The sequence below is a fragment of the Astatotilapia calliptera genome, chromosome 3, assembly GCF_964374335.1.
Source record: "Astatotilapia calliptera chromosome 3, fAstCal68.1, whole genome shotgun sequence".
Taxonomy (NCBI): domain Eukaryota; kingdom Metazoa; phylum Chordata; class Actinopteri; order Cichliformes; family Cichlidae; genus Astatotilapia; species Astatotilapia calliptera.
Window position 1 is genome coordinate 60,517,028 of NC_137424.1, and position 27,955 is coordinate 60,544,982.

General features: G+C 39.4%; 2 protein-coding genes across 4 annotated transcripts in view; one reads left to right on the forward strand and one right to left on the reverse strand.

Moving 5' to 3' along the window:
- The window catches only part of LOC113013697 (uncharacterized), a 39,701-nt gene extending 12,759 nt beyond the window's left edge, over positions 1-26,942 (reverse strand). The window contains exons 1-2 of one of the 2 annotated variants that reach the window (XR_013906302.1): positions 25,388-26,942; positions 4,614-4,828 (exon numbers count right to left, since the gene is read on the reverse strand). The gene's annotated coding sequence lies outside the window, so the exon portion shown is untranslated. Of the gene's footprint in view, positions 1-4,613; positions 4,829-7,959; positions 8,229-25,387 lie in introns of those variants that run through there. The other variant, XR_013906301.1, reaches the window with a different exon arrangement.
- On the forward strand, positions 1,680-12,620 carry LOC113018999 (uncharacterized). 2 transcript variants are annotated; one of them, XM_026162479.2, is made up of 6 exons: positions 1,680-1,805; positions 3,051-3,314; positions 3,787-4,041; positions 4,732-4,845; positions 8,355-8,426; positions 11,744-12,620. In XM_026162479.2, exons 1-6 carry the CDS (start codon positions 1,775-1,777, stop codon positions 11,830-11,832), a joined length of 825 nt encoding a protein of 274 aa, XP_026018264.2. In that variant the 5' UTR covers positions 1,680-1,774; the 3' UTR covers positions 11,833-12,620. The 2 variants fall into 2 exon arrangements, with proteins under 2 accessions (XP_026018264.2, XP_026018265.2); XM_026162480.2 differs by having other exon boundaries at positions 4,735-4,845.
- Positions 26,943-27,955: the final 1,013 nt, after the last annotated feature.

Genomic DNA, 27,955 nt, shown 5'->3' on the forward strand with positions numbered 1-27,955 from the left:
ACATTTGCATTAACAAGCACCAACAAGCCGAGACACACAGCTGGCTAATAAAACTGCAAAGGGCCTGAAATCAATGTATTTTACCGGAGTATGAAACATCAGACATGTCTATGAAGGTGAGCTGCCAGGTGAGGTGAGCTGTTCTACTGAAAGTGCTTTCAGCAGAATACCAGCACCTTTGGTGAACTGCAGCCATGCTGGCAACTGTGACATCCTGATAGTTTTGATGTGCAAGCAGCTCTGAAGCAGTGCTGAGTTAGCAAATAATGGCACAGCTCCTGTGATGAAGTGATAAAAATGTGCAGCTGCACTCTTGAAAGAGACAACATCAGTCTGAACCTGACACAGTGCATCGATCACTGATTACAGCCCGCAGTCTACGATCAGGAGACAAAGACTCATTTTCACATATTTGCATCGTCGTTTGAGGGTTTTTGTGTTGCATTTGAGTTTCAGGCTTTTCCGATTCCCTGTCGCAAATTTGTGTAACATTGAACTTTAGTTTCAGGTTTATTATTTTAATTCTTGTTCCTGATTAGTTTTAAATGGAGTTCGGGTGCAGAGGAGTGATAGTGGATAGAGAAGATTCATGGATGCTGTGAAGAAGGACACACAGTGTGACAGAGGACGATGGCAGGGATAACCAAAAAGAAGAAAGAGAAGAAGAGCCAGCATCTTCACTTCCTGACTCTGAGTCAGCCTCCTTTTAGCCCATCTCCCCAGTTCATAACATAGGCCGTCATCTCTCCTTGCCCATTGCCGGCATGCCACAACCTCTCCACCATCTTAGCCTGGCCCTGAACGTGTGGAGGCCTGCTGTTCCCAAGCCCATTGGTGCCGACTCAGCATCTGTTGCTGTGCAGCCTTAGCACGAGATAAGCACAGGGCCTGCTTCTCTGCTCCGCCCCAACATCCCGCTGCTCTGAGAAGCATCAGCAGTCAGGGCCTCTGAACTTTTACATGTTTAAACTTTTGAATTCCGGTTTGTTTGTTTTTTTATCCTGTTTGAATTCACTGTTACTTCTAGTGTTTTTAGTTCCCTCTGTGACTAAGTACTTTTACCATGAGGTCTTCTCCAGTGTTAGATGTTTATTTCCTGTTCCACTTAAGAGGTTAGTCTTCTTTCATGTCTTACATTAGTTTTTCCTCGTTCCTTATGATCTTCTGCTCCTGATTTTGATCTGTGTGTAATTATTCCACCTCCAGTCATTCCCTAATTAGTCCTTGGTGTTTATATATGTCCCACTCTTCACTTTCTATGATCTGTTGCTGTGTGTGTTTAATCCTTGCACATCTGTGTGGGTTTCCATCTGAAATGGCTCTTGACACTATATTCAATCAAAAATTAACAATTATCCAACAAAAAACAAACAAAAATAAAAAAACATTTATGGTCCAGTTGATTTTTATCCATTAAAGAAAATTTCAAAAATCACTTCCCTTCAGTTTTCTTCACAGATCACATTTGGATGAGCTCTTGGTTATCACGTGACCAGATGCGTTTGGCACATATTTATTCAAACCATGTTCAAAGAGTAAAGGCAGGACAGAACAAACACACAACAAAGCAAAACAGGACCACGTTCACTTATTTACACACACTTTGACATTTGAGGTGTCAGAAAAAGACACATCCTGCACAAACAAGTTTTTAACACATTTAGAACAGGAGATGATTACGGCAGGAAGCTGTGGTCACTGTGACGCTAACAAAAAGTAGAAAGCATGCGGCACCCCCCAGGTTTATCAGCCTGTCTGTCAGTGCACCAGCAGCATGGAGATAGCAACACTGTGTGCTGTTATTGGTGAGTAAAGTGTGTTGGAGCGCTCTCATTTAGTGCAAAAGCACTAACTGTCTTCTTCTTTATGAGCAGAATCTATATGTATGTGTTATATATGTTTTATGTTATGTATATTACATGTTATATTATACATTATATTTTTCAATGGCTCATAAATGTTACTCTATATATCATAGATTTTCAGTTATCTTATTGTTACAACCAGAATTTATCAATTAAAGATGCACTCATTGTTGTCTTGAAGCTGCCATGTAATTACAAGGTTGCTATAAGTAACAGCAAATGATTGTTGTATTGTTTAGTAACGGCTCAGTAACTTACTGCATGTAACTACTAAGTAATTGCCAGAATTACAAAGTGTATTTTAATTTGTGCGTTTAGGTTTTTCTTGACCGCTCATTTTAGTTTCGGAGCTGATTGCTTGTCTCAGGTTAGATTTGATCACATTAAGTATTATTATTTCAAAGGTTGTGTGGGTAAGTATTTGTCAGGGTCAAAAATTTTAAAGTTCAGAAAAACAATTATAATACAAAACTGTGATTTTTGAATGCAGGCGAGTCACAGTCATGCACGCGAATAATCTCAGTAAACCTGCACGTCAAAGCTTGTTTAGGCTGGTTGCCATGGCAAATTTGTCCAAAAAAGCTTAAGTTTAAAAACATTTCATGTGTATTTTTCTAAATTTTAAAATTATTTTTTAAGCGCATAATATCATTGTTGGTTTCTTTGTTTTGGTCAAGTTTAATTTCCTTTTTTCAAAATTTCTGTTATCTATTTTTTTTCCCATATTTAATTTCATTTGTTGTTGTTGTTTCTTTTGGGACAAAATGTAAAAAACTCACAACTAATAAAAATCAAAAGTCAGAATTTCATTGTTAAAGGTTAAGGGCAGTCTGTCTTTGCTATTGTGTGTTCCCACTAACGGCATTTAGTGTGATGTGTTGCTCCTCTATCTGAGATCGTGGGTGGCACATGAAGCTTCGATTGCATCCAGTCTACGTTTGCTACTGTAGCTCGCTGCAGCCGCTAACCGCATCACATTGTAAACAGGTAGCCATTCTGCCTTAGGCCGGGGTTTCATTACAGCCACATGCTAAACAGACACATTTTAATCCAAATAACATCCGTAGTGAAACAGCATCTAAAGCAGGCGTCTATGCATCGCCCAGCTTTCACGGTCGCTCCTTTCTTCAAGCGCATTAACAACATAAACTTACGTTTGCCATCATTTCTCTTTTTGTTTTGCAGCTTCACTCAGAATCATTCCTAACAGATCCCAGTTCTTCCAGTATGAGTCCGTCTCCATAAGCTGTGGGGGGCAGGAAAACTCTTCAGAGTGGAGAGTTAAGAGGAGCACGTCCTTTAACACAAACACCATATGTCCCTCATCCTCAAATGGAATAGGTGAATCTCACTGCGACATCAGTGATCTTTATCCAGCAGACACTGGAGTTTACTGGTGTGAGTCTGCAGCAGGACAGTGCTCCAATGCTGTCAACATCACTGTGGCAGGTGAGCTTTGATCAACAAATCATGAGTTGCAGCCAGTAGTGACTCAAAGTACCTGAAAAGCTTCTACACGTTTACAGATAACATGAACATATCATGAAGAAGCAGCTCTTTTTATGCCAAGTAAGCAGTGTTGGTCTGCAAAAAGTAAACAGGATGGTTTAATTCACTAAAAAACCCGCAACATTCACCATCTGAAGTTTGATCATATCACACTGTAATCATACAAATTTGATTTAACTCATGAACTATTCTACACAGGCTTCAACTGACTCCAGTTATTTGTTCGAATGAAAGTCCTGTTATCTGCCAGCAAACATCCTGCCAGCAAGCAGATAACCACTTCAGTCTCGGCTAAAAACAAAGCAAAATTTTAAAATGACACTAAACAAAAGAAAAGCTTTTAAATAGAATTGCATCAGAAACATAACTCGATGCTGCAAGGGGAGTCTGAACTAAAAGTTTTATGTTTCAGCTGGTTCTGTGATCCTGGAAGGTCCTGTCCATCCTGTGACGGAGGGAGACACTGTAATTCTGCACTGTAGATACAATGCAGGCTCATCCTCCAATTTCACTTCTACTTTCTATAAAAATGATGATCTCATTGAGAACAGCTCTACAGGAAACATGACCATCCACAGGGTTTCCAAATCAGATGAAGGCCTCTACAAGTGTAACATCACTGGAGTTGGAGAATCACCAGACAGCTCGCTGGTGGTTATTTCTGCAGGTGAGCAGAAAACATAAAGAGTTATAACATCTTACTGTGAGCATGATGGATTCATACTAGAATCCAGATATGGTTGTTTTACATGACAAAGTTCTACTTTTGTGCTTCTAATCTTTCTATTGTAATTCATTTTAAAGTGGGAGGGTGTTACCTGGGAGGGATGCTATTATGCATTTTTGTGCAACCACCAAAATATGGTTATTTTTCCAATTTTACCCAGTAAGTATTGATCAAATCTGAGCATAAGTACATCCAGACACCTTACCCACACAACATTAGTTTAGTTTGGTTAAAAAGTGTAAAGGAAGGACTTTTGCTTCTTCAACTGTTCATTCAGTTCCAAAATATGCACAAGTTTTAAAGACCCGAATCCCCTTTTTATGTTTGTCTTTATAAAAAATTGTTAGTTAGCAATCTTTAGGACTTGTTTAATAATGAGAGGAAAACTGCTGACTGAGTTCAAATGATGGATTTGTATCAACCACCAACCACTTGAGTGTTTTTCTATAGAAACTGTTTACTTTAAAGGACTGTTACAGCGTCATGAGAAGTGCACTTGTTTGATGTCCTACCTGAAGGGTAGATCCTGTGTGCTGTCAGCCAAGTTTAGCACAAAAAACCCTGCTGGACGTTTATACAAAGGCCTGTGGGTCTGCATTTAGGCCAATGTGTGGTATTTTTGTTTTGAAGCAGGGAGTCCTGACTCGTCGTCTGATTCTTCCCCCCGAGTGATTCTTCCTGTGGTGGGTGTCTGCCTCATGCTGATTTTGCTGATGCTGCTCTGCCTCTGGAGGAGCCACAAAGGTCAGCATGTTTTGATGTAAATAAAAAAAAGAAATGACATTTTACATCCTGTTGCTACAATGTCACTTTCACCGTGTGTAGAATTCCTTTCTCTTGGTCTCGGTTAAAAAAAAACATCCCCCAAGAATAAAACTAAAATCTACTGCACTCACACGAGAGTCCGGTCCTACCTCCTCCTACTCTGTTCATTTCATAAAGGCAACACTACAGATACATCCAGGTCATTTCAATCAAACCTTCTTAATCCTGTAACCCTGACACTTTTAGAGCAGTCAGCCTTTGATTTCTCCAAACATTCCTGTGACTGTTTGGATTGTTTGACTGTAGAGAGACATTTAACGATTCGTCATCTGCATAAGTGTGGTGGCTAATACTAAACGATCTGCTCGAGATAGCATTTCTGTAGAAAACAGCAGGACAAAGATAGAGACCTGACAAATACTGTGAACAAAATCTGGAACAGAGGACGCAGGGGTGAGCAATTCATTTTCCAAATGGACACAAACTGGTGGTGATAAGAGTTGGGATCGCAGCACATGGTCACTCCTCCTTCAGCCTTGTTCTGTTGGCGTTTTCTTCCTGTTGAAAGGGAGTTTTTTTTTCTTGCCACAGTTGCAAGTGTTTACTGATAGTGGGACTCATTTAACTGTTGAATAGTGTAGACTCGTCTTTACCTTACGACATGAAGTGCCTTTATGTGCCTGTTGTTTGTTTTTGATGCTGTAAAAATAAACCTTAATTTAACTGAAAATGAATAAATGCTGGCATAGTGATTTGCACTGCTGCCTCACAGCAAGAAGGTCCCGAGTTCGACTCCACCAGCTGGCCAGGGCCTTTCTGAGTACGCCAGCTTCCTCACGCAGTCCAAAGACATGCAGTTAGGTTAAATGGCAATTCTCAATTGCCAGTTAATTGTGAACTGCCCATGTAAATACCAATCTGGTTGTGTTAGCTCTGCAACCCTAACAGGGATAAGTGGAAGGAAATGGATAGATTGTGGCCACCGTTCTCTAGATGAACTACTGTGACAGATCCTCTAATCTCAGCCCAGATTTCCCCATTGTGCAGGAGATCAGAATAACCAAATGTCTCAAAACTAGCTTTCAAATCATTATCAGGTCACCTTTGTCACCTGATAAAAAGTAGTTAATGAGAAACCACTAATGCTGTGCAACACATGAAATCAATAAGATATCCATCAGGAAGTCAAGGCTGGTCAGGTTCTCTGTGGAACATCTACTGTTTACATCAGGGTGGACACACACATATGCAGTTTCACTTTACTCAAAAGCTTCTTTAATGAATTTGGTGATGTTACATTGAACGACTTGTTAATAGTGAGTTTCTCTGCATTACGCATTTGAGGTTGAAGTGATGATGCATTCACTGCTCACTTCTCTATTCATTGTAACTCTTAAAGCTTTGTTTCTTTCATCAATGATGTTTGACTGCATTTGTGTGCCTACAATACTGAACTGTTGAAAAGGTTAACTCATGCATCATAAAACTGCATTTTAAGCATAGTTATGGCCTTTATGAGGAAGTAGCAAACAAAAGTCTGACTCTAGCTACGCATTCATGACCTACAGGCACGCCAAAGCTACTATTATTGTGGTTGTGCATCATTGCGATATTGTGTGCAAGAATTCTAAAATTAACGTAGCCACACAATATTTACACTGCCACTTAGTTTTAACCAGTTAATACAAAACCAACACTAATAAAGTAAACTGAACAAAAAGTGGAATAAACCTACAGAAACATAGAATACTAATAAAAATATCTAACTAATGTCAGGTGATATCTGTAAATAATACTTGTATCTCTTAAATGGTGTAAGTGAGAAGGTTTACATGAAAAAAGAAGAAATTATGTTCGGAAAAACCGAAAAAGGATCTATAAATAAAGTTACTATTGTAGACCAAACACTGTCATTAGTTTCATGTTGTTCTTTGTACAGTTGTAAATCACCTGAATGGTTTCAGAGGTGGAACATTTACTCTCTGCAGATTGTTTTATTTTGAAAAAAAAAAATGATTCCCTGTGCGTTTCCTGTGGCCTACTCATCTTGATCCTGCAACGTCTGTTTCAGAGCTCAGCAGAGAAGATTCAGAATCCCACTTTGGCACATTCAAGCAGCACCTTTAAATATTATCTGAGCCTAAATATAACACAGCAGGTTTATTGCTGGAGAGTCTAGTTCAAAAGTCATGAACAAACTGTGTTACGCATTAACTATCTGCATTCTTCACTGGGAGACACTATTGTGCCGTAGTTTCTGAAACAATAGGAGTTCTTTATGACTCTGTTATTTATCGTTCATTCCTTTTCGTCACCAAAAGGAATGAACTAGGAATGAAGAGGGAACTCCTTCCTTGTTCACCAAACAAAGTAAACACTGAACAAACAGCGACAGCTCGTTCCACTGGTCTTAGTAGATCTGTGCTCTCTCCCAGTCTAATCTTTCCCTGCCACAGTGATTTTTTTTTAACCGTAAGTGTCAAAAGAATCCTGTAAATCCTGTAATCCTGTAAACGCTGAATGAACAACGACAGAGTTCATTCCTCTGGTCTTAGATCTGTGCTCTCTTGAAGTCGATTTTTTCCTCGCTACCTTCATATATATATATTTTTTAAACCTTAAGTGTCAAAAGAATCCTGTTCACTTATTTTCAGCAGTGTGTTTACTTTATTACGAGTTCAGTTTTCTGGATTTACATGTTTGAATCCGACTGTTGTGGGAACCCATGAAAATTTGCAGATAAAGTGAACACAGCTGGAAACTGTGAGGAAACAGAACAATAACACAAGTAACTACACTGTAACATGTATTTGAATCATGAATGGCTCCTAAACATGTTAGCAATGAATAAGTTGATCATAAAATCATTGAGGTCAGGTGATAACTGTGGATGTGTCACTGGGAGTGGTAATGATACCGTCTCAGTGTGTTAATGATAAAGGTGAGAGGTCATCCCTTCTTGTTTGTCGTCTTTACCTTACAATATAAAGCACCTTGAGATGTAGATCTATCTATTCATCTATATCAAGGTGCTTTATGTTGTAAGGCAAAGCCCATGCAAAACAGTTCTGCAAAAACTGGTCATAAACTCACTGAGGTCAGGTGATCACTCCCAGTGGATCTGTCACTGGGAATGTTAGTCATCCCATGTGACACAGTTTCATAATCATGGTTTACGTAACACGTCTGATGTCAGCAGAGGGATTCCGTCTTGCTTCACTGTGCAGGGTAAACCCTACAAACAAACACAGGTAACACTTTAATGATGGGTGTTGGTTGGTGTTGACGGAGATCTGTTGCTGTTCTCACGTCACTGCTTTGTTTTCTTCGCACGTTCATTCTCCAAAAATGTGACTCAGATTCTCAAATTCATTGTTTGCTTTGTTTCCAACAGCAGTTCTATGTTTCCTTCCACATTATTACTAAAACACACTTATGTGGATCTGAGTCCAGCTGTTGTGTAACACGTGAACTGTTCTGTATTGCAGATAAAGTGAACCCTGCTGTCTCGTACACTGACATTACTGCCACACAGGAAGTGAAACCTCGTACGTTCAGAGGTAAGAACATAAAAACTCACTCACATACTCACAGTTCTCTCTTTTATTGCAGGCTTCTGTGTCTGACTGAATTTAAAGGCCTCTTTGATATAAAACTGTAAATAATGAGAATAAAAACAATCACCAGCGTTCACATGAGATTTTAAACTAAAGGACAAGCTGCACTAAACTTTAGTTCTCACAGCATAAACACTGTAAACTCACTCTGTCATTTCCTCCACTATGTACTGAAGACTGTGTGAAGTCATGTGCATGTTGTTGTTATCTGCCTAGAAACAGAAGACCTCTGCACTGTTACTGGTTAACTGTCACCATAGTTACAAACATAATGCTTTAGTACGTGCTCCAGACTCCGCCCTCTAGTTTTACTGTCAGTCAGCTCCTGCTGTTTCACTCAGAGACGCCCAATTGTATTTATGGTGATAAAACTGACATGCTCAGAGTTTCTGCACAGAGCTTTTATACTGAAGGAGTCGGCTGCCTTTTCTTTTACTATGATGTAAACACAGACTGGAGAGGTGCTGTTTTATAGGCAGCTACAAATGTTATGTAACACTTCAGGCTTTTGTTAATGCTGTTGAAGAACTAACATCCTGTGGGTTAAAAAAAAAAAGCATGCAGACTGAGCGGGGGAACCAAAAACACAATAGTTAGACAATATATGGAAAATATGTAAGTATATTTATAAAAAAACAAACAAACATGGTGTTTCCCTTGTTGTTCACAATCTCATAAATGAAAATAAATGGCCTACAATCCTTCATATCCAAAGCCTGATGCTGTCTGTTGTGTTTCTCTTCTGTTATTGTCAAGAAAAGACACATTTCATAAAAATAGTTACCGTCAGCAAATCTTAGAGACACTGTCCTGCTGCCAGCAAAGGTTTGCATGAATAAAAAATGTAATTAACAGTCTTTAGTAAAAATATTTTGCCTGTCCTGTTTTATTGCAGGTCAAATATCAAGTTTACTGTGACATTTTCAGGGATTTTCACTTTGTGTCTGAACAGAATAAAATAGCTGCATCTTCACAAACTGAATCCTAATGTTACTGCTCATTCAGTGTCATCATTCTGCATTACTTGAAATGTATAAAACAGTGAGAACACACACTGTCCACGCTCAGTTAACATGTGACAACTTAAAAATATATTATTTTTCCACAATGAGCACACTCCTGTCCGTGCTACCATGGTGACCAGGACAAACCCAGTAACCAACTTAAACCACTGACATGGTGTTGTCATCAAACATGAAGGGAAAAAAAAACAAACTCAAATGAGCTCAGCAACAGATCTGAAACAAAAGGGTGGGACAATGTTACATGACAGGCCCTGCAAAACATACATTAGGCATTTACTGCTCCACATTACCTAACCAGACACGCCCACTGCAGACAAACACAACTAAGCTCTCTAAGGTAAAATCACACAGAGTCTAACACAACATCCTCCTCGCCTTTTTCGAGCCATAAACTTTATGTTTTAACATTTTATTTTCAGTAGCACAAGAATTGTTGCTTCGGTGATCAGAGCAATAAAAAAATAAAACTGTTAATGATAAAGTTCAAAACATGTGAAACACAAGATTTCTGGATCATTTTCTACAGATTCACAGCACCAACAGTTACACTTACAATCCTATTCTTATGTTCAATACAAAAATCTAAACACCATATTTTGACTTTAAATTGTTATCAATGGTAAATTGTACCTTTAGAAAAATCTATCACTGCAGATATTTTTAGCTGCAGAAGCAGGTAACATCCTGATATTAATGAGAAAAACCTGAGCCCTGGATTTTAATACACATATGGTCTTTGAGAGCAGCGGTTGAGATGTGTAAGGCACATGTAGCCCTTTTCCTACTCGACTGGACGGGGCTCGAATCTACTCAGTTTCAGTGGTTTTCCATTACAACTAAGTAGCACCTAATCCACAACGGGTCTTTATAGCTGAAAACCCAGTGATGTCATTGTGACACAAACAACACGACAATCAAGGATGTTGTTCTTTTTTTTCATGAGAGAAAATGAATTTGCTCCAATTATAAGTTTTCACAGTTTCTTATCAAATGGTAAGAATTTAAAATTAGTTTCACATGGCGCCATAGACCTCGGTCTCTCTGGCTCAGAGACAAAGGCTGCCATAGCCTGGCAGTAAACACTTCTTATTGTGGGTCACAGAAACTGAATATTAGCAACATCTGATGCCTGATATCAGCTCATGTTTCTTCTTCTGCACCTCTCTGGACATCAGCCTTATATGCTATACTTTCTGCTCCGTCTGTGCCTTTTTGTCAGACACGAGGACTACTGTGTTGTCTAAAATGTCTATGCTAATCGGTGGCATGCAGTCTGTTGACGCTGACGTTTTCAGATCAACTCACATTGTAAATATTCACATTACTGGGAAACTGCCTTCATCCAGCTGCCGGTAAAAGTTCAACCATTTAGAGTTATTGGTGCTGGCTGTTACACTCATTGTCACACTGCAATTCAATGAGCTCCAGCTGCAGTTGATACGGAGCATTATCAGGGTCGATGGAGTAGGGGGAAGAAGAAAAAATCAAAACGTGTCTTTTTCAATAGATGTAATATCCTGAAACTGTTCAATAAACTCCACAATACACCGTCCCATAGCTGTCACATTCCACGTCACTTGTGCAGTAATGATGTCCTGTGGAAAACTTTCTAGCACCTCACGCAGTGCTGGAAAAGCTGCAGCTTAGTTTCGAAGGCTCTGATGTGCACATAGAGCTGGTTTACCACCACATCCTTCCTTTTGTGCAATGCTTGTCCCATTTCAGCCACAAACTGCCCAATTTTCTTCCTCAGAGGACAAAAAACCCCAAATCCCCGTAGTGCAGGTCTCCCACTGATCATTCTTGTGACATATTACATCTCCATACTCAGCTTGATGGTCGAGCAGGGACTGCTGAAACTGGCTGTGGTACAGGACTTTGGAACAAACTGACTGAATGGTCAGAGAACAGAACTTACTGGTGAATCATACGGTGAAGTTTAATAAGGTTGCCTCCTTCTTCCCTTTGGCCCATATTGAGATGAAAGCATCACACAGATGCTTTAGACACAAACAAACACTGCATTGTTGTCTAGAAGCAGAGATCATTGCCGCCTCCATGTAAAAGACTTCACACAGAGAAGCAGAAATCCCCCACCACATCCGTGTCATCACTTTTAACACCTTTGAGAGATGAGACTGACGCCAACCTTTCAGTATTAAATTAATTAAAAGGGAAAAAATGCTTTCACTGCTTTCAGTTTGAACACTTTCTGAACCTGTCCTCTCTCCACAGATATGAACTCTGAGGCGTCCTTCTACTCAACACTCAGTCTGGCAAACATGTGCCAGGAAACACCTAAAGACTCCAGATTAAGTGTTTAAGCTTTTTATTTATTTATTCTTTGTATTAACGTGAAGAAATGTTTGTGGAGATTTCAAAGAATTTTCTTCAGCAGCTAAAATTTCTTGACATTTCTTAAAATTTGCACAAATCTGTCATTTTGTCACTTTCGGTCAGTTCATATCTCTTTGCAGTTGGGTTGTATATGAAATGATTGTTGTTAGTCTTTGTTGGAGGTGTGTTTACTTCAGTCATGTTACATTTTCATTTTTTTTATTGTTAAGAGTTTGTCTTTGTAGTGTCTTTGTCTTTCTTTGTCATTTTTTCCAGCGGCTTTGTAGATATCACTCTTATTTCTGTTTGTTACTTTGAAGCAACCACAAAGAGCTTGAGTAACTTTGAAGTTTTTTTGTAGTCCTAGTGGTTTTTTTGTTGGTTTGTTTTTTTGCTTTTTAAAATTTTCTGTCGAACATGTGATGTAATTTAGCAACATTGTACCAACTTTTTTCGATTTAAAGTTTTCTTTTTCTGATTTTATCTTTCTGTAGTCCGTTTCTCTTTAGAGTAGCTGTTCATTGCTCTGCAGCTTAGGGCGTTTGCATCTCTTCATCGTCTTTTTTGTGTGTTCTTTAATACACTGAACACAACTTCTGGCTCAGAAGTTTTGCTGTAAGAAAACTTTCAGTTACCCAAAAGCAAAAATGTGAATGCCTTGATTTGGAAATCAGTGCTTGTAATAGGCCTTGAACTTTCTGTTGCTACATTCAATGATTTTGTCTTGTTATGATAGTAATGTGATCTTAACGAACAATAAAACCACCAAACCCAAGATATAGCGCAAAACCTTTTTGTTGTTTTCACAGAAGGAAGAACAGTCCATATCTTTGTTATCGATATCTCTCTGGGACTCTCCCTATTAGGCCAGAGTCTGGCTGTATCTTGTCTTTGAGCGGCTTTCTCTTTCTTTTTCTCAAGTAAAAGTCTTACTACATAAATAATGGATAACACAGATTACAGCTTGCACTGCAGAGGAATTAATTAAAGCATAAGCAATTTTGTGTTTTATAATGCTTTATTTATCTGTATTTTCTTATACTGTTTTTGTTGCAGCTCTAGTGTTCTGAAAGGTCATATAACACCAGTAAGGGGGAGACATACATACAGGTGGGACAATGAGTGATTCGGTGAAACTAAATTTTAGTATCACAACTAAAGGAAGGAAACCTTTAAGTTATTGTTAGTGTTTATGTCATGGTACCTGGGTCTGTGACCCAGGGTTTTGAGTTTTGTGAATGTTGAGGAATCTTCTAGTTTGTTATCCTTAGATTTCAGTTCCATGTTTTGCATATGTTGTCATTCAGGATTTTGTTAGTATGTGGTTAAATTATGTATGTACTGGCTCACTCCTGGTGGCCGATTGGCGGGGCCGGGCGCCTGTGGCCCGGCTGGGCTCCTTCCAGGGGGTGGGATGCCCTCAGGCCTCTGGGCCTGAAGCTCGGTCCTCTCTGGGACAGCTGGCTGCCGGCAGAGCCCGCGGGCACGCCACCCCCTCTGGCCTCTGCTCCGTAGCTGCGGGCTGACCTCTCCTTTGGGGCTCTACTCAGCTCTTCCCAGGAGGGTGGCACGGTTCCCCCCCTTTGGTGGTCCTCCTCAGGTCCTTGTACTCTTGGGCCTCTGGATATCTGGGGCCTGGATCTCCTCCTTACCTGCTTCATACCCTGGTGGACGGGGCTATGGCTCCCCACACTCCCTAGCAGATCATTACATGGAGAAACCTTTGGAATACAAGCATGCTGATCCACACAGGTGTACACACGGGTATTCACAGACGCAGACTACAGCTTTCTTGGCTGCTGCCTCAAAGCACATTGTGCGCTGTCTATCTTGTGTGCTGCACAATATCGTTTATTATTTAGTATCTACTGTTATCTACTGCTAGCTAGTTTATTGTGATGGTGCTGTTTTTGGTTTTTTTTTATTATGTTGCTCTTTGCTGTTTGGTTTCTCTTCTGTTGTTTTTTCTCCATACAGGTGATCCAGGTGTGGTTTTTTTTGTTTTCCTTTCTTCCCCCCCTTCTCACCGTCTCTTCTCCCCTTTGGTTTTCTTTCTCTCCCTCTCTTTCTTTCATTCTTTCTCCCTGTCCTATCCCCCAGTCATGTCTGTCCCGTTTGTAGCAACTGAAAATAAAATAAATTCATAATTATAATAAAGGCCAATCAAATGGACCAATATGGCAAGGCCATGATGATCCACTTGGTAAAATAAATCCGCTTGGCATCTCTCTTGGCCTTAAGACAACAATTCTGATGGCTGAAGATCCAAACGGGACACACACACACACAAAAAAAAAAAAAGTATTTAGTTAAATTTTCCCCGTCCTTTTGGGTCTAGTTTCTTGTGATTTGTGTGTCCCTGTGAAGTTAGTCTTGTCTCATGTTATTTGTCTCCCTCCTCTGCCATGCCTGTTTATGAATGTCAAGTTCGGTGTCATTGCTGTGTCCATATATCGTGTGGCCAGAGACAGAGCCTTGAGGAACACCACAATCAAAATGTGCAATGGAGGAGCTTGTAGAGGAACTGCCTATGGACACAGAAGGTTTTTCATTTCAGAAATAAGAATGCAACAATTATTATAGAGCATTATGATCTCTACAGGAGATCATAATGATTGACTGAAATGTGACATTCAAATTTGAAAACGCTCAAATAAAATGGTGATCACAAAGCAAAACACTGCAAACACCTTCAAAATAAATCATATGAACATGTCTCCTTATATCTACAGTAGCACAAATATACTAGATCACACTTTCCCATTGCATTTTAGATATTTAATGTTTTTCCTTTCATGATAAAGAAAAAGCTGCTGTGAGTAAGAAAGAAATCTGTCAGCGCGACTCTTTGGACTTGCACTGTGAGAAATAAATGCAGTGATGAAATATTTAGAGTTTCACAATAGAAGAAAAGATAACATCTAGACAGGTGAGATCTGAAAGTTTTTTTGTTGTTGTTGTTTTTTTAGATAAGCTGAACCAAATGAATCTTTTCATTATCACTGGGGCATCACAAGGCTTTGTGTGATCAGTTATCTGTACAAGGACTGACCTTTGCCTGCTGTCGTAAATGCTGAACTTCTAACTATTCCGGCATGTTAGAAATGCATTGTTGGTATAATTACAGCCTTAGAAGAAAACAGATAGAGCCCATACGCAGTTGGATACGTATGGGCTCAATCTGTGGTCATAAATATTTTGTACTTGTAAATCAGGATTTGTATGTGTAAAAAGAATTTGTGTGGGCGTAACCCAAAAATACGTGTGAAACTCAACACACAAGTTTCAAGTTTTTTGATCCTTTTTTTCTTCCTTTCAGCTGATTGGCCAATGTCATGCCAATCACAAATTTAACTATCCAGTCAGAGAACAGATGGGTTTGGCTGTCGGAGGGGCGTTTTTTTGAACTGCAGGTCCATGAAGGGTGATACAGTTTGAAGCTGGAGGATCTCTATATAAATATCCGATAGCAGTTAGGTCCCCTAACTTTCAGCAGCTGTTAAAAGGATAAAGTTGTGGCATATCAGTGGTTAGAAATACCATTATTACTTTAGGATTAGTTTAACACAAAGTCAGGGCTGAACCGGGACCATGGCTGTGAGTCGCAGTGCGCAGCATAAAGGTCCTTTCACATCGGACACAGGATGTGCTGCTAATGCTAACTGCTAACTAAAAGCAAAGGATCCAGAATTTTTAAATGTGGATGAATCCACTGCAGAAAACAGTTATATGCATCATCTGGGAGAACTAGTTTCTTTCAGCTGTTTAAAGAAATTAAAAAGCTACACAAAGATGTAAAAGACAATTGTATTCATTACACAAACAAATGCTGCTGAATGATAATTTTAGAAAGGGTGGTGGTGATGTGTGCAGAAATCCCCCATCACAGGCGTGTGATCTACTATAACACCTCTGGCACAATGAGACTAAAGTGGGTGTATCATCTTGATCTTATCTAAGGGGAAAAAACACTCTTGGTATTTATGCCTACTGGTTATTTATAAAAATTATTCCGTATTACTTTCTTGGTTTCATTCTGGTTTATTTATCCCTGTTTTTTTCCTGCTTCCCTTGTGTTTCTGTGTCTGGTTCTGTGTTTATTTACCTTTCTGCGTTTGTGTCAAGCTCATCCTATGGTCCATGTTTCAGAAGCATGGTGGAATAATTCAGTTAGAAATTAGTCAAAATAATTTATGGTTGATTCCATCCTATCAGGGTGGAATTTTGGGGGGAACCTATTAGGGTGGAAATTCTAAAGACAGAGCAATAATTATTATTGTTATCATTAATTATTAACAAAGAGAGGGAAGATAGTCAGAACTGAGAGGTCCGAACTACCAGAAGGCAACATTGCAGAGATAATGGACAGCTACAAGTACCTGGGGATCCCACGGGCAAATGGGAACCATGAAGAGGCCGCTAGGAAAGCTGCAACCACAAAGTACCTGCAGAGGGTCAGGCAAGTCCTGAGGAGTCAGCTGAACGGTAAGATAAAGGTAAAAACAGGATCCGGGCTATCAACACCTATGCCCTGACCAAAATCAGGTAACGTGCTGGGGTAATAGGCTGGCCAAAGTAGGAGTAGAAGCCACTGACATGAAAAGTTAGAAAGCTCCTTACCATGCATGGAGGGTTTCACCCTGTTCAGCACCCTGAGGCTGTACACTAGGCAGTAGGAAGGAGGCCGGGGACTGGTGAGGATCGATAAAATAGTAATTACAGGTAAAACTACCTGTAATTACTATTTTATCGATCCTTGAGCTTGACCATTATGAATTTCATCTATTTAGTATTGTCAGTATTGAAACAAATAATAAAAAAATATAAAACATAATTCCTTTTTTCCCCCCAAATGTTATGAAGCTGAAATGTGGCCGCAAAAAGAGAATCACCCCATGATAAAGTTTGAAATTTTTCATTGTTTACAGGCTGTGATCAGCTGACCTGTTCTGCTTGTGCTGCTGTTTTGATGTTTACTGCTTGTCGATTTAATTCAATTCACTTTTATTTATTCAATGCAAGATCACAACAGTTGCCTACAGGTGTCAAACTCCAGGCCTTGAGAGCTGGTGTCCTGCAGGTTTTAGATGTGTGCTTGATCCATCACAGCTGATTTAAATGGCTAAATGACCTCCTCAACATGTATTGAAGTTCTCCAGAAGCCTGGTAATGAACTAATCATTTGACTGAGGTGTGTTGACTCAGGGCGCGATCTAAAACCTGCAGGACACTGGCCCTCGAGGCCTGGAGTTCGACACCCCAGTGGTTTGCAAATTTTTTTTTGCTAGGTCCCGCTTTGTTTCACAAGAAAATCCTTGCGACAACATTTCCACACTCTTAGGGTTTGGTATGTTCTTGACAGCGTTTGACTTGGTTTTTTTGTGTTTACACGTGGACGGAGAGATTTTTTCGAAACTGCCTGTGTGGACAAGATTTCCTTTTAAACGAAAATGGAAAATCTCTGTTTTCATAAATACCCGTGTACGTGAGGACGTAGCCTTAAGTAACAGGAAAACAAACCATCTCCATGTGTAATTATTTTATGTTTAGTTGTTTTTTTCCTGTGTGATAACATTCAACATTTGGTTTGGACAAACCAGCATGTGCTTCCCACGCAGGGGGAACATATTCGGCGATGCTTTATCTTCTGCTTTGCGTTTCTGTGGGAGCGCCGTCACAAACCTGTCCATTATGCTAGCAGTGTCCTGAACAGAACGAGCTTCAGTGAGGGGTGGCAATCTGCCTTAACCGGTTGGGGTGAGAGGATGGATACAGGACACAGACATGTTGTGGAAATGTGATTCATAATAACGAATGGAGAGCGGTGTGTAAACACGTGGAGTAAAAAGGAGACTGAGGAAGAAATGGTGCATCATGGGAATCCCCCGGCAGCCTACGTCTATTGCAGCATAACTAAGGGAGGATTCAGGGTCACCTGGTCCAGCCCTAACTATATGCTTAAGCAAAGAGGAAAGTTTTAAGCCTAATCTTAAAAGTAGAGATAGTGTCTGTCTCCCGAATCCAAACTGGAAGCTGGTTCCACAGAAGAGGGGCCTGAAAACTGAAGGCTCTCCCTCCCATTCTACTTTTAAATACTCTAGGAACAACAAGTAGGCCTGCAGGGCGAGAGCGAAGCGCTCTAATAGGGTGATATGGTACTACAAGGTCATTAAGATAAGATGGGGCCTGATTATTTAAGACCTTGTATGTGAGGAGCAGGATTTTGAATTCAATTCTGGATTTAACAGGAAACCAATGAAGGGAGGCCAAAACAGGAGAAATATGCCCTCTCTTTCTAGGACCCTCTCAGGATTAGTTGAAGGCTTTTCAGTGAGTTTTTTGGACATCCTGATAATAATGAATTACAGATCCAGAGCAAGTATCTGGTTAGACACTGTGTTTCTAAAAGTTTAAGGCCGAGTATGTTAACCTCAGATTTATTTGAATTTGGAAGCAAGTAACATGCTTCTTCACTGTAATTTAATAGTCTTGTTCTTTCTCAGTTTCACAGCTTTTCTTTCTGTATTTATAGACGTACTGTACATTCCCATGACTCAGTTTTATTCTTCCTTTTTTTTTTGCCTCTTATGACAGTAACCTGATCTGAAAGCAAAAGCTTGCAAACAGTTTTTAGTCTATTCAAAGAATAAAGCACAGAAATAGTCTTGTTAGTTGACGTCTCTCTGGCTGATGGCCACACTGGTATCTTGGCTTTGAGGATGGTGAGTAATTTTTGGGTAGCACAATCTACTGGATTTTACTGTACGTATGTGCTTATGAGTCAGACTTTTAAACTGATCTAAGCCAAAAATAAAGAAACGCTAAACAAAATCTGAAACCTGAAATGCCCTCATGCTCATCACAGCAACACAAAATGTTTTTACAAACTGTCTTGAGGCTTCAGGCTGTTTCGGTGTAGAAATGAGAACGTTTCCATTTTATTACAGCCCCTGAACTTTGATCAGTTTTAGAAAATGAAAATGAATAAAAATACTTTTACTGCCATTTATAACGAGACTATACTGACACGACTGCAAAGGAAAAGAAGCAGGTGACAGGTGATTTTTATGAGGAAACAAGAGAAGCTAAACACACTAGTTCACACCTCAGTGGGTTTAACTTGGGTGATTTCTGGGGTCTGTAAGAGGAACACCACACTCAGCAAAGCTTTGCTTTCCAAATCAGATCTTTAGTTTCTGTTGACAGTGTTTACCAAGCTGCATACTGATTGTGAGGGAATAAAAACCAGATAACCAAAGATAACACTGCAGTGATACGGTGATAAATTAAATTATGAGAAAGTATGATGAAGACTGCCTAAAGGTCAAAAGGTCAATGAATGCTGATTAAAGTCAGGTTTTTACACAGGCGGCCCTTTATGCATTTGTATCCACTACATTAATGACATGACCTACTAATCAATTTTGATAACATTCAATTTCCTTGTAACTGGTACAATCTCTGAAGGGGCAGCTGTGCTCTTATCAGGTAACATGAGTTTCAATGCAACAAAGTACCTGGTAAATCTTTGAAAGGCATGATTACAGCCTAGCACTGGGTTTGTGTAAATAGAAACAAAGAATATCTCTGGGACTTTTCACCACTCTTGGTAGATACATGAGTGCTGCTTGCAACACAGTCATTCACTCACAGTCTGGTTTTCTTTGATAGCGCTCTAATGCTTTCATCTAGGACAGCTTCACATTCACTCTGATTACTTATTTTACACTGTTCACTGGTGCAAACCCAGCGTCCAGAAACTCCCTAAACTACTAAAAGGAGCCCTGACAGTTCACCGTTAGTGTTTAAATGGCTTCTGGTTATTATGTGTTCAGTAAAGCATTTGAGGCAGACACTCATTAAACAACTCGAGCTTGTTTAAAGTAAACATTGTCTGCTTATTACATGTTTTTATTACTAAACTTTATTTTGGGGGATGCTGCAGATATACTTTAATCATTTTTTACCTTCTGTACAGAAAAAATATATTTCAGCTCTTCTGGTTTCGCTTTTTTGAAAATAATGATTGTGTGATGGTTAATGTTTCTCAGCTTTTCTCCGTCAACACAAAACTGTACATTTACTATTTTTTTTCATTTGTATATAACAATAATCCAATCTAAACCAAAAATAATATTTATGTATCAAACCAAACCCTACACAGTGAAAATTAAACAATCTTGTGCTCACCACAGCTGCTGAAACTGATCCTAAAATACAAATTTCTCGACACTTCCTGCTGTTTCTGGATACTAAAATTAAATGCTTTCAGTTCCTCCCTACCTCTGAACTCTAGCGGGAAATGGGTTTCACTGCCACGTATTACCAAGACACTACAGCAATGACAAGTGATTTTATCTGGAAATAAAAGCAAAATATAATATTTCACACCAAATTCCCCCTGCAGTCATCTACTGTGTCATTGTAAGGGGAAGAGTCAGTTGGTTGCTGGGGGCGGCCTTTGTCTAGTTGCGTGCTGGTTGTGAAAGGGGAATGGATACGATGCATCCATTCATCCACATATCCAATTCAGGGTTGCGGGAAGCCTGGAGCCTATTCCAACTGTCGTAGGGTAAGATGCAGTGTACGCCCTGCACAGGTCACCTGTCTGTCACAGGACTACGTCACAGAAACACAACCATTCACACCCATGGTCAACTCAGAATCACCTGTTAACCTAACCCCATGTAAATATTTGTGTTATGGAAGGAAGCCAGAATACCCGGTGAGAACACAGAAACTTGAATTGAACCAGGATCTTCCTGCTGTGGGGTGACAGTGCTAACCATCGTACCACCATGCTAACCTGAAATGGATACCCAACAGACTGTACAGGTGAAGTGACAGATGCCACGTGGAAAAAAAATGTGACATTACACACCTGCAGTCGCTGATTTACGAACTCAAACAATCAGCAGTGGTGTTACATTCGTACTCCATCAAAATCCCACAAATTTTCACTTTTCTTTGGCTAAACTGGTCTGTGAGGTGCTGCAGGTACGCTTTCAACAGTGGGGAAAAAAGTGTGTGCAGTCCAAACAAACCAAATGCCTATGCAACAGTCTGCTGATGTAAAGGGAAACAAGCCAGAAAGATTTGTTACAACATTCCAGAAGTCTCATCTGTTGCATTGTTAAGAGCTCAAACAAGTAAGATGTCATTCCTTTTCATTTGTTGTTTTTTTCCCACTTACACTTCAAATACACAGCAACACCCAGACAGTGAGTACATATTTAAATTCTATAAGGCCATTATATCCAGAATAGATTAATGACTGTACTTAATAAATAACATACCCCGAGTTTATGTCAGATCTCATATAAATGAAGACCCAAACGCAGACACTAGAGTGAGGTCACACAGTGATTTAAACTCATAAAAACTTCCAGAGTTGAGAAAGCCAAAACAATGGGACTCTGAATTAAAAGGGTGGTGAGTAAATCATCAGAAAACACATGAGGAGAGTTAAACACCAAAATAAAACAGGAAGTGAAAAGTACATCGGGGGTGATGGGGTCAGATATGGGCATCTTATAACATAAAACCAGAACAAATACCTCAAAATCATAAATTTTGTTACAGTATAAGTGTCATATACATGAATCTTTTTCATGCCTGGAAATCACTGGATTTCCTCAGAACTGATAGATCATCTCTGAGGGCGCAGCCGTGACCTTGATTTCACATTGTGAGAGTTTTAAAAAATGTTTTCCTGCTTCCTTATCTTCAGTGGAAGAAAAAATACTCTTGTATCCTGGAAAATGAAGGGTTGGTTGTAGGCCGACAGTGAGATAATCATATTATAAGGGGAAAAAAATGTCTCTAAGGGACTTTCATTAGGTCACTGTCTTGCTGTTGGCGAGGTTAGCATGTTAGCTTTGGGAATGTTAACGTCATCGTGTTAGTTAGTGATACCACTGATTTCCTTTCCGGTCCGATACCAAGTAATATTCAGGGTGGTATCGACGATACTGATCCGATACCGATACTTTGTACAAAAACATATTTTATTTATTGTATCTCAAGTTATAGCGTCATAATGATTACAGTACATCAGATTACTTGTTCTCATCACTTAATAATGCAGAATTCATCATATAGAAATAAAAAACCTGAAGTTGTGCGCTATTTGAACACCTTGCCTTCCTGCAGCACTAAAGGACTCCGTGAGAGACGTCTGTCTCGCCCTAGCAGCACCTGTCCCTGTCCACTCCTCTTCAGCTCGTCATATTCTGTGATATGATTTACTCTGGGGTGTTTGACAAATTTGTGGTGTTGCCACAGCACCTCACTTTCTTGCCACATGTATTGCAAACCACGTCTCGGCTGTTTGTGGATGTAAAACACGTCCGCACATAACTCCAATTATGCGCACACCAAGGGGCTGCCACATTTATACAGCCATATTTCGCATATGACTATGAAAGGCGGAAGAGGAGTTCCTTCCAATTGTAGACAATCCGAATGATATAGGTTATTTCCACAGTGTTCCTGTTAATGATAAACTACAAATTTACTCTAAATGACTAAAATATCGATTATTTAATGTGAGAATCGATTCTAGAACATAAATGAATGGTATTGGAGGAATCGATATTTCAGTATCGATCCACACATCACTAGTGTTAGTAAAAAAACAAAATCTCACTAACTTTTGGATATCGCTCCAGAATACAGCTGGAGCACACCAAGTAATTCATTCACATTTATAGTCTGTTTTTTCATAGTGCTCGAATAAAACGCCATATTTCCATATTTTATTCTAGGACTCGACTAGCTTCACATTCAGAATGACTGTTATTTTTGGACACTGGTACAGGCCCAGGGTCCAAAATTTCCCCATAACATCAGTGAGAGTACAGTTAGTAAGTACAGCTGTGACACTGAGTGAAATGAAACATGTGTCCTAATAGCACAACTGAAAGGGAAAGCCCTGCTGGCTTACTGTTAGTGTTAAAAATGCTCTGGTTATGAGCACACGTACAGTATAATGTTTTACATGGAACAGGATCGCTCAGTTTAACCTCTGCTTTCCAAGCTCCTTACTACGATGACCGGGATGACAGAGAACCTTCACAGACACTCTGCTTGTAACAAGCTGCTCTGGCTCCTCCCCCTTTAAGCCAACCTTGCTCTGATTTGTCTTTTTAAACACAACGTTTTTGTAGCAACAGGTTCCTCCATGATATTCCATTCAGAAAACCTTTGATGGATGCTGACTTTATTAAAGCAAGCGTTGCTCTGAGATCAGTCAGTTATGAGATGGTGACGAGAACAGGATGAGACGACAAAAAAAAAAAAAGAGTGACCAGGTAAATAAGGTGAAACCGCACCGGCTGTAACAATTACAGTCTTGGAAATTGATATCACCTTGGTGACAAATAACACCGAACACAATAATGAAAGCAATAAAGCCGGGGTAATCAAACATGCACATTTAATCCGTGCAGTTTGTAAAGCCGGTGGGTGTGGCTGCGGTGCCTGAGATGGTGTGGCTCAATGTGGTGTTAAATGAGGATTTAGAGCAGGGGTGTCAAACTCAAATACACAGTGGGCCAAAATTCAAAACTGGAACAAAGTCGCGGGCTAATGTTAATATTTATTGAAATATATTTATTCCTCCAGATATAAGAATGAATCTTTTCTTATGGACTCAAACACGTTTTGCTGAAAAACTGAATATGGAACAAGCAAAGCTTAATACTAAACAATATATATATTAACTGTATAATACCAGTAGGCCCGCTCTGATAGTAATTTGGTATGGCTTCGCCAAATTTGGCCCGCAGCCTAATTACATTTGGCCCGCGGGCCAGAGTTTGACACCTATGATTTAGAGGAATGTGGAGCCTGAACATGGAGGGTCACAGTGGATATGATCCCCAGTGTGTTTTTTCCTCTGTGTGGGCAGTTTGTGAACTTCCTGTGAGTCATGTCCTGCTGGCTGGACCAGATCCTGGTTCACAGCTTCAGCAGCATCAACACGGTCAGGTTCAGCTCAGTTATTGTTGTTGTGTCTATCCTTCTGGTCTCTGTGTGTGTCACCCAGTATCCTGTTGGTGGACCATATATTCATGTGGTTGTTCCACATGATTATATATAATATAATATATGGTTCCACACACTTCTTAACATTCTTAGCTTAAAATATATATAACCTAACAAATGTTTAGACTACTACACATGGGAGAGAAGAGATGCTGAAAAGAACGTGGGCATGCTCAGACCAGTATGTAACCAGTGGTGTAAATAGCTGTGACATTTAGTGTCCAGATTCTGGTACTGCTTTTCTCAAGCAGTCAGTTTAGTCCTTTAAACGGTCAAAAATATCAAGAAAATTAAAGGATAAAAGAACAAATGATTTTATATGTAGAAAGATTAAAATACAAGTTTTGCATAAAATGTGCTTATGCATTAATTAGTTGTTTGTTACTAGAGACACTAAGATAATGTATTTTGGTGTTTTTATGACATGACATCGCGATAAATACACCACATATGCTCACGGAGTTTTAAGGAGCTGCTGGGAAGAAGGATTACTCACATTGGACAACTGCTGAATGTTGCTATAGTTACCCTCATAATTTAAAGATTAGTTAGTAAAAAAAAATGTTAATGATTTGTAAGAAATGTGCAGCCAAATCCAGTCTGAAATATCACACGAGGTAAAATCACCAGATGTGCTTTGAATGATGAGAACAGTCAGTGTTTACTGACATCTACTGTTCATTTAATGGAATTTCATTGGAAGACGTGCAAATAAAGTTTAGGTGCAGCTGCCTTGTGTTTTATCATGGCAAGCCCCCCAAAAACAAAATTGAAGAATGATAGTGAAGGGAATTGTAGTCCTATAGAACTAAACAGGGTTCATGCATATTTACTGGGCATGCACAAACAGCTGGCTATGAAATGAAAGTGCTATCTGAAGACTGCCTGTTTTTCCATCATTTAATCTGCTGTCATTTAAATGTCATAGACCACCTTTACTTCTTCATGAGCCAAACAGTAAAGAAAATGACCACACTTACACTGTTTATCCTGTACAAACTGCAGTTCAATACAATTCTTGCTTCAGTTTAAATTTTCTTATGTCCTTTTCCATAACATTTTATTTTAAAATATCATATAAGTCTTTAAATTCCATCAGACACAGAGGCCTACTATAAATGAGGGAACTTTAAATGTAAATAAGGTTCATTTCTTAAGCCTTTCAGAGATGTTCACAAAGTACACCTAAATAAGTAAAATAAACCAGAAAAGTAAGTCCTATAATAGCCAAGAAAGACGTCAAAAGACACAATAAGTCACAACCAAATAAAAAGAAAAAAAATATAAACATATAGTTAAATAAATAAAAGATTCAGTGAAGTTAAATGGTAAATGGTAAATGGCCTGTATTTATATAGCGCTTTACTAGTCCCTAAGGACCCCAAAGCACTTTACACATCCAGTCATCCACCCATTCACACACACACAGAAGTTGTCAAGTTGTCAACAGAAAGCCTGTTTAAACAATTTCAGGGAGATTATCCATGTTCTTACCTGTAAAACTGAGGTTTCACTTCCCGTGTGACGTATCTGTAAAACAGAACATTTCATCTGTTACACAACTGTGTAAATCCAGAAACGCGGGTCAGAATTAAGCCAAAGAGACAATCAAACTGCTGACAAACACTGACAAAACAAGAAGGAATGACCTCTCACCTTTATCATTATCACACTGAGACTATATCAGTTCCACTCCCAGTGACACATCCACACAGTCATCACCTGACCTAAATAACTTTATGATTGGTTTCTTTATTCTAACATGATTTCAGAGCCATTTATTATTAAAATATGTAACATGTTACACTTGAACTGCCGTTGTTACTTTTTCTGCTGTGTTTAGTTTATCTGCAAAAGTTTCAAAAGCTGATGAAAAATGTAAATCATGTAAATCCAGAAAACTGGGAGGGTAAAAAGTGAAAACAGCTGCTGAAAATAAAGTAAAAGAAATCGTTTGCGACACTTGTGATGAAATGTTAAAGAATAACAATCTGTTCTTATTTAGCTTGTTTGGTTAGTATGAGGCGATAAAATGTTAGCAGTTCGAGTTAAACAACTCTTAAATGTTGACTGTAGTGAGATCAATGTGCCAACTGATAACTAGCTTCAGGAAGGAACCGGGTGTGTTGCATTTCTGCTCATAAAGCCGTTAAAAACACTGTGTGCAATGCCACAATGTGTCAGAGCATGTGCTTCCTCATTTTGTTTGCATGTTTGTTGTGTTTACAAGGTTCTATAATACAGGAAAATTATTACATGCTGTTACCCTGTCAGACCAGGGGTGCCGCTAATGAGGCTGGATAAGAGAGAGGGGAGAAGAAGAAAGTAAAGGTAACAAGATGGAGTGCCACTGTAAAGCCTGAAATAAAGTGTTGAACCCAGACGTCGCCTCCGCTACCCGATTACAAACTCAACAATGTTGTGCTATGAACAAGCAGCAGCATTAGCATTTAAGCAGCTAAATGATTTAGAAACGGTCAAATGGAGTGAAAATTAAACATGTATTCGCCTTTAGAGAAATTCAAGCAGATGATCACATCCCACAGAGAGAAAAGACTCCATGAAATCCTCATTATGTATACATAACAGCAGGTCCACAGTCTCAAAGAGAAAGATTCAGAGACTCCAGTCTTCTCCGTGTGCTTCTTTCTGCACTCAAACTTCCCAGTTATTCAATTGACATATCGGTCACACATCAAAGCAGAACCGCCGACTGTGTGAACAGCTGAGTGAAGCGTGTCCTCTTCTTCTATGAAGCCACTTTCAGGTGTGTTTGTGCCTCTTACTCCATGAGTGAATGCAGTCTGTCCAGTCTGCTTTCAGAAATGATCAGCAATGACATCAGTTTCGCTTCCTCGATCTGTGATCTGATTGGTTAAAACGTCAGATATGCACGGGATTATGATTTTATGAAAGTTAAGGAGTGCCTTTCATGCTTTAAATTTATGCGGACATAAATTGGACATAATCTGAATGGAAATTCCCACAGAAATGATTTTGTCCTTACAGGGCATGTCTGAACAATGTTATATCATGAAGAAAATTTTAAAAAATCTATACACATTCACACAAATACACATACAGTGACATTTTATACCTTCTCGTTTATACCTTACTGTATATACTATAGTCAAAGTCAGGCATCCCCCCCTCTGCCCCCCTCTGGCTGCCTGTGCCTCAATTTTATCCCACAGTGGCAGAGTGAGGTTTGGAGCCTTCTCACATGAGTGCTGAGTATTTGCATATGAGAGCATGAGGGTGGGAATGGATGTTTGCATCTGTGTGTGGCTGTATGTCTGTGTCTTTATGTCAGGTCGGGTATCAGACGCCACCTCTCTGGGGACATCTCAGGCCCTCCACGGTTTGGAGGTTATATTCACATAGATTATCATGATGATGTTGTTTATTATATTGCTCTCTTTTTTTTTTGCTTGTTTTCTCTTTTTTCTTTCTCAACAGGTGATCCAGGTGATTGATATATGTATTTTTTGTCTGCTTATTTTGTTGGTTTTTGTTTTTTGCCCTTTATCACCATCCCTCTTCTCCGCTGTTTTTCCCCCCTCTTTCTTATCCCCAGTCATGTCTGTCCCGTATTTAGGAAGTGAAAATAAAATAAAATAAACAATAAAAGGTGAATCAAATAGACGATTACGGCAAGGCTGGGATGGTCCATTTGGTAAAGTAAATCCGTTGGGCATCTTTCTTTGCCTTTAGACAATAATTCTGATGGCAAAAGAGCCAAACGGGACAAACAAAAGAAAAAAAAAAAAAGATTGGCCTGAATTCAGTCAGTCACTCCTTGCCTGGGTTAAACATGAGAACTGTTTGGAATTAATCTACACACGTACATTCATTTTACTTAGATCGCTTTGGAAAACACTATCTAACGTCATTAAAGCACTGGTTAGCGTTAGGGATAAGTTTAGGGTTCGGGCTGGAATACATGGCTGGAATGTCTATTACAGCAGAGTGTCATTCTGCTGGATTTCATCCATAACCCAGCGTGTAGCATAAGAACGCAGAAGGTCATCTTTCACGTTCCTCAGGACTTGATAAATTGTC

Excerpts from the sequence above, each read along its gene's own strand:
- LOC113018999 (XM_026162479.2), top strand. The coding sequence starts at position 1,775 with ATGGAGATAGCAACACTGTGTGCTGTTATTG. Across the intron at positions 1,806-3,050 it reads AACACTGTGTGCTGTTATTG|CTTCACTCAGAATCATTCCT; the intron begins GTGAGTAAAGTG and ends TTTGTTTTGCAG. Across the intron at positions 4,042-4,731 it reads GCTGGTGGTTATTTCTGCAG|CAGGGAGTCCTGACTCGTCG; the intron begins GTGAGCAGAAAA and ends TTTGTTTTGAAG.